At 32.6% G+C, this 7481-nt stretch overlaps 1 protein-coding gene across 1 annotated transcript; it reads left to right on the forward strand.

Moving 5' to 3' along the window:
• Positions 1–1881: 1881 nt before the first annotated feature.
• LOC142641239 (LOB domain-containing protein 30) lies at positions 1882–6162 on the forward strand. Its single transcript, XM_075815639.1, has 2 exons — positions 1882–2705; positions 5612–6162. The coding sequence occupies exons 1-2, from the start codon at positions 2355–2357 to the stop codon at positions 5993–5995; spliced, it is 735 nt and encodes a 244-aa protein (XP_075671754.1). The 5' UTR covers positions 1882–2354; the 3' UTR covers positions 5996–6162.
• Positions 6163–7481: the final 1319 nt, after the last annotated feature.

A 7481-nucleotide genomic window follows, 5' to 3' on the forward strand; every position in this document is an offset into this window, starting at 1 on the left:
ACCTATAGGCAACTAGTATAGTAGTAGTATTTCTTCTAAACAGTACAATAGTATTTGGCACTTTTACCAAAAAAAAAAAAAGAAAGTATTTGGCACTGAATAGAATGAAAAAATGACCTCTTCTCGTTACTGTTAATCTACATTCGATCTTAGTGTATACAAAACTCCGTATTCTATTATTTATTTTTTAAATTATTAATAAAAAAATATATAATATGAAATAGAGGACTATGATCGACATTGTGTTCTTTAATAATTATGAATTGTCCCCAAATCAACATGCAGGGTGGTCCACCAACCTAAGAACGCCTATCTATTCATTTAGGAAAATTTTGCTTGCGTGTATAATATTTTGAATATTCATGACCAAAATAAGAAAATTTGATCTACATGTATATATAGTCAAATATGGTTGATTTAGTGGTCTTTTTATAATGAATACTGAAGTAGATTAGTGATTTAAAATAGTCCTAAATAAATTTTAACTAGGTGTGAAATTAAATACTACTAAGATGTTGTATTAATACTTATCCAAAAAGGAATAAAATGTTGTACCATTGGTCAACTTTGTATAGTCATGCTAACGAATTTTTTTAGGGTAATTGTTAATAATTCATTTAAAGAAAGTTTTTATGGCTAAAGAAAAAAAAGTAATCAATATTTTGATAATTTTTTCTATTTTCTACAAAAGTGGTGTAAAAACTTTTATAAAATAGATTATTAATCATTGTTCTAAGAGTACCCGTTAGTATGACTCAACTTTTTATTGTAATTCCAAAGGGCATTGTAGAAAACAAGATTTCATTGGAAGTGACCAAGCCATCTTTCATGCCAAAGAGCTAAAAGGAATGTCATTGTAATTATCAATATCATTATCATTGTCTTTGTCATCACCATCAACTCATCCATTAGGGGTAATATGATGACCCGACTCCTAATATCTCTGGATCGACTAGAGGGTAGATATTGCTAGATCATTAACTTGTTTGTGCCTTTCTATTTCTAGCATGTGTAACCTAAAAGATAAACCACTAGATAATTGGCATAAATATTAGATGACACGGAATCAAAATCTTAACTTCTACAACTAGTGATGTTCTATTCAACTATATGAATCATTAAGAATGTATCACAAAATGTGTCATCTTCACAAATTAATATCTACTATATGATTTATTGATCAATACAATCTCATAGTTGATTTTAATTAAAAATTTTGAGATTTGTGAGTTGTGACTATAATTTAGGAACAGTATTTTAGGTTTAATATATTAGATTCTATAAATTGAATTCAAACACTTGGTTGTTTTGAATTTAATATACTTATTTTATTTGTCAATATAATTGTGTATAAATTCAATTGAGAAACTTAATAGACTACACTTAAGATATTATACCTAATTAATTTTACCAAGTTTTGCTAAAATTTTAATTTTTTCATCTTCTAGAAAGGCCTTTTATTAATTGGCTTACACCTTTTGAGTTGAAAATGCATCATTTCATTAATTAGCCACTACTGAATGTAATTAATTAATTAATACATATTCCACTCTTGAAAATCCAGTGGGCATTCATGTCTTTTATAAAAAATCCATTGGATTTCCTTTGGCTTTTCATCTAGAAAAGGAAAAGGAAAATAAATTAAAGGGAGTCATTTTCAACGTTGAGAGAGAGAGAGAGAGAGAGAGAGAGAGAGAGAAAGAAAGGGAAAGGAGTTGGCGTCTTTTGCCCTCCACGCAGCTTAAAACACGCAGTAGTAGATATAGACAGTCCCCTTGACACGTTTCCACCTTGTAAAAAATCCATTTCCTTTTTGTTTTAGTAAAGCAGAGAAATGATATATACATATATATAGACAAAGCAAAAACTCCAATTATATCCATCATATATACTCACATTTTACACACCAAGAGAGAGAGAGAGAGAGGAGCATGATGGTTTTGTTGAATAAAAATTCACGAGAGGAAGAAAGATAATAGTAGAAAAAGGAAAGAAAGAAAGCAAGCAGTTGAGAAGGTAGCATAAACAAGCAGCTAGCTGGGCTTATCGCATGTTTGCTTCACGCAAGCAGCTAAATGTGATTGTGGGGGTTAAGGCTTTGCTCTCTCGCGTGGCTTTAAAGTCTTCCACTATCCTTTTATATCTCACCCATTAAAAAAAAAAAAAATCACCCAAAAACCACACCCACCAAACCCTAAAACTCCTCCTCCTGCTCCTTTTCAAGTCCTACCCCACAAACCCAATTATGTGATAATCATCATCATCATCATCATCATCATATAATACCAAAAATTTATAAGAAGAAAGAAGAGAGAGAGAGAGAGAGAGAAAAAACCCACAAAATATATATACAAATGAGTGTAAACCCTACAAGTAGTGGTGGCAGTGGTGGTGGTGGTGGTGGTGGAAGCTGTGGTAGCGGTGGTGGTGGTGGAGGTGGAGGGCCATGTGGGGCTTGCAAGTTTTTGAGGAGGAAGTGTGTGCCAGGGTGTATATTTGCGCCATACTTTGATTCAGAGCAAGGGGCTGGTCATTTCGCAGCTGTGCACAAAGTGTTTGGGGCAAGCAACGTGTCCAAACTTCTTTTGCATATACCGGTGCATAAGCGACTCGATGCGGTGGTCACAATATGTTATGAGGCACAGGCTCGGCTTAGAGATCCAGTCTATGGCTGTGTTGCTCACATCTTTGCTCTTCAACAACAGGTAATTAAGGCAGGCACTCCATGATCTTGATAAGGATGGTCATATATCTTGGTATTTATGGCTGAAAGACAATTATTTCTTGTTCTTATGCGTTTATAGTCTTACTTTATTACCTAAGCTTTATCAAGTAAATCCTTGAAAGATAGAAAGTGGGTTTATTCCAGTGATGATTTCTAATTTTTAGTAACGCTTCTTTCTATGACATGCATATATGTTTGACTATAATAATAGGATATTAAGAAAAGTGTTTTAGATATACGGTGAGTTTTATTTTTATTTTTATTATTTTTTAAAATCATCTTACCAAAAAAAACTTAATCACATCTCTCTCTCTTTCCTTTTTCTCAATTGCTAAGTTTTTTCTTTGTAACTTTTCTTGTGAATTGGTAATATTGTAGTAACCAGAAACATTTCTCTTGATTTTGTTTGGAGTGATGACATATAATTTCCTAATCGTCAGCTGCCCAAAGTGTAAGAAACTAAACAGTAACGGAAGTCAAAACACCAATAGAACCATGCTTTTTTCTTCTTTTCTAGCCTTTCAAGTTAGGGTAGCAATAACTTACATATAATTATATATATGTATATAGGGGTGTCATATAGCAATAATGTAATGGGAGGCTCTCAGTGGCCTCGATGAGAAACAAATGAATAGAAATTTGGCTAAAAAATTTAACAGAAAACCAAGGAAAAGTATAGGACATGCATGGGGTGCTTAGGAGACAATAATTTTGTGCTCTACTGAAATCTAGAAGGTCTTCTTAATTAACAAATCGTGGAGTCGGCGGTTACAACAGTGGCATAGCCTAAAGTGTATTTTTCTGAGCAAATTGTAGGTTTTGCTGCTATTAAGGAAATGGTCGGATTGTTGCTTCTTGGAGTTAGGCTTTTTTGTGAGGGACAAGTTCATCTCCTCTACCCACCATGTCCAATTGGTGGGGCTTTCCTAAAAGTGCACTATATTTATAATGGTAGTCTTACATTCTATTAACAAAGCAAGATTAGTACAATAAAAAGGCATGTTTGGCAGTTGAAATCATTTTCAAGCTTTCATTTCTTGTTTTCAATAGTTTTTTTTTAAAAGGAAAAAGAGTGGAATCGCCTTCTTTTTTTTTTTTTGGTCCTTTTTAGTCCTGTCATTTCAATTACATGGAAACACTTCATTTTCCAACTAAACCATTTTTTATAATTGGAAATGAATAGATTTGTTTTTTAATATTCAGAAATGTCCTACAATGTGCGATCCCTATGTACCCAGGGTGGGGAATTTAGTCCTTAAATTGTGTTGAAGAGTTGCAGTTGTAAGTAACCAACACGTAGGTCTTCCAAAAGACTATATGTTTATTATATTGTTCAGGATTACATAATCTACATCTGCACTAGGTAAATCTTCTTGTCAATGTAAGTTTGTAGACTCCGGTAAGTGCTTGAGTATAAAGTATAAACTGATATAAATTAAACTAGATATGCACAATGAAATTTATGTTACTAGATCCGAGATCATTCCTTCTCCCAAGAACAGTTATGGAGTAGAAAATTGATGTTATTGGTCCATCACTATGCTTATCCCTATGTCATAAGAATCCTTTATATGTTCGCAATGCCATGTTCTAGCACGCATATTTAAATCTTCATATTCTTTTAGTATAAACAAAGAAATAAAGCCTTAAATTTGCCTAATTGTCTTTTTTTTTTCCCTCCAACTTAAGAGGTTTGGTTCTAGAAGTCACTCTTTTGTAAAAAGCACTCAAAACTATGTTCATTATTGGACATTAAGATAAAGACAATTAAAAAAAAAAAAAAAAAGCAATGTGCACAAGGGTGTAATTAGTTTAACCCAATACAAAGCGTCGGAACATTAATTAACCTAGGTTCAGGATGGCCTCCAAGCTATTGTTCCATTCAGCTTTGAACTGGACTTAAGCTTGACCCCCAAGATGATTGAGCATATTCTCGGGCCATGGCAATCATGCTTTAAATGATTATGAATGCAGATGCAAATTCAAGAACTAATGTTCTAATTCTATTCATCATAAAATAGAAGCTTAATTAATTAAGAATCTAAATTAGATCCTAATTGCACTCTAGTTTTGATCCCCACTAGGAGTTCCCTAAGATTACATAATACATGATTTTGGTAGATGAGATTGTGTATCTGTAGTTTATTCCCTATGAATAGATTCAAACGCCATACGTTGGTAAGGTTCCACGTCATAAAAAAAGTCATTGAATTATAATTTGATGTTAATTGCGTTAGGATTTTCAATGCACCCCAACTTCATGCTAAGTGTCCCTTCAATTATACTCTAATTTTGTATCAATAATATTTACACTCAATTTTATGTAAATATATTTGAAGAAAAGGACTAGATTTGAATTTATTCTCTCTCTCTCTCTAAAATTGTGGTGGTTTTTAATTGCACATATGAATAAGCAGAAGTAATAGACTAGTATTCTAATTATTTCGCTCAGTATAATAGGTTGAAATCTGCAATTGACATCATTTTGATAAAGAATATTGATCTAGAAGTGCTATCAACGATAGGAAAAAATAAAATTAACCATAACCCTAAACTATGAATTCGACTTTATGTTAGAAATTTATTTCCCACTTGCTTACTCTCATGGGTTGGGAGAGGTTTTACTGGGGTCGCCCGTGCCCTGGTTAAATGTGGTTTTGATCCTCATTGTTTATTAGTATGTAATATTTCTCCCCTTCTCCTTTGCGCTTGGGATGCATGGAAAATAGAATCTGTTCTAATTTTTCTAGTTAATGAATGTTCGATTTAGGAAAAAAAAAAAAAAAAAAATTCAACCTTGTGCCTTTTATTTTCTTTGAAAGGAAATGAATTATGACTTTAAGTTATTGTTGTATCTTTTCTTGTTTTGGTGAACTGTTTAAGCAGGTAGTGAATTTACAAGCAGAGCTCTCGTACTTACAAGCCCACCTTGCAACATTGGAGCTACCATCACCACTACCACCACACCCTCCACCACCTCCAACAATGATGACTCCGCCACCACTCTCAATCGCCGACCTCCCTTCAGCGTCCTCAGTGCCTGCCACGTTCGATTTGTCCTCTCTTTTCGATCCCATGGTGCAACCTTCATGGCCCATGCAGCAGCGGCCCATGGATCCACGTCAATTAGGAGGCAGTGGCACATCATCATCAGCTGGTGGCGGTGATCTACAAGCATTGGCACGAGAGCTCCTTCATAGACATGGCACTCCATCGCCCGGGTCTGTGCCATGCTCGAGTCCTTCACCATCACAATCATTCTCCAAATGAGAATATATCTTATTAACAAACACTTAGCTTGGGTTCTTGTTGATCAAATACTAGGAAGAGAACTTGAATTTTCAGGTTTTTTTTTAATGGGCAAGTAATTTTAGTAACTGATTTATATTCCTTTTTTTTTTTTTGATTCACTAGTAATATTCAAAATTAGTTTATTCATGTAGACTTCCAACACTTGCGATATGTTTTTTTTTTTTTTTGAGATAATTTTAACATATAAGGTCCGCTCCTGATAATAGTCATTTGTCATCAGATCAAGACACTAATCAATTTTTAGTGTAAGCGGGGATCAAACTCAGATTTCTTATTCAACTATCAGAGACTTTATCAGTTGAGCTAACTGGAACCCACATATTTTATATTTAGGTTAAAATGCCATTTACATCCTTCTATGTGTGAAGTACTTTTAAATCAATCATTTAATTATGAAAATTTACAATTTATACCTCCTATAATATTACAATAATATTAATTATTACACAGAAATGATACTGCTTTTTACTGCAAAATAAAAACAATGTTATTTTTAGTCGGGTTAATAATAAAAATGTTACAGACCTAATAGAAGAGGAATATTATTTTCTTGAAAATGACAGGAGGAATATGAGCATCATTATAATAGTCAATGGTGTATATTGCAAATTTTGAAAGTCAAGTGACTGATTTAGAAGCAACTTTAAACTTAGAACATGTAAGTTACATTTTAAACTTTTAATGTTAGGATTTTTTTACAAATTTCATCCTTGAATTTTTATTTATGTAAACATCAATTAAGTATATTTGCATTTCCATTTTCCAACTTGAACAATTAATTCCAGTGGATATTATTATGATTGTGACATATTAAACCTTTTGTTAATCTTTTCACTAAATGAAAAAATTAAATTACCTTATATGTACACATAATTTTGTCATATCATTCATATTTTAAAATGACCTTATGTACTAATTTATCATGTCCATTTAAGAGAGAGAGAGAGAGAGAGAGAGAGAGAGAGGCTTATCAGTTCCGAGTCCATTGTTGACTACTTTGTTAAATGGAGTATTCTTGTAAGTGAACCACTTAATACAAAAGGAAGAAAACAAAATACAATAATTGATGCTATTAGGAAAATAACTTGCAAAAACAGTACTGATGATATAGGATATGGACTAAATTGACTCAAAAACACAATTTCCAAAAAACTACTTGTTTAATTTAGAAACTTAGGATTAATCTCTAACACTCACATGAAAATTCAAGTATGGGATTTGTATATACCCCTTATTTCTATAATATTTCAAAATTGACTTATCTATCGAATAATAATAATAATAATTATTGAGCAATGACAGAATAGGGGTTGAAGGGGCACCAACACTTGTGACTCCCTTAAAATTAGTATGACTGCTCTCATAGGCGGTCTATTGGATTTATTAAAAAAATTAAAAAACTCTATCATTAGGCCCTAAAAATGGTGGGTCTAGTGTGTCTAAG

This window comes from Castanea sativa, chromosome 6 (assembly GCF_040712315.1).
Source record: "Castanea sativa cultivar Marrone di Chiusa Pesio chromosome 6, ASM4071231v1".
Classification (NCBI taxonomy): Eukaryota; Viridiplantae; Streptophyta; class Magnoliopsida; order Fagales; family Fagaceae; genus Castanea; species Castanea sativa.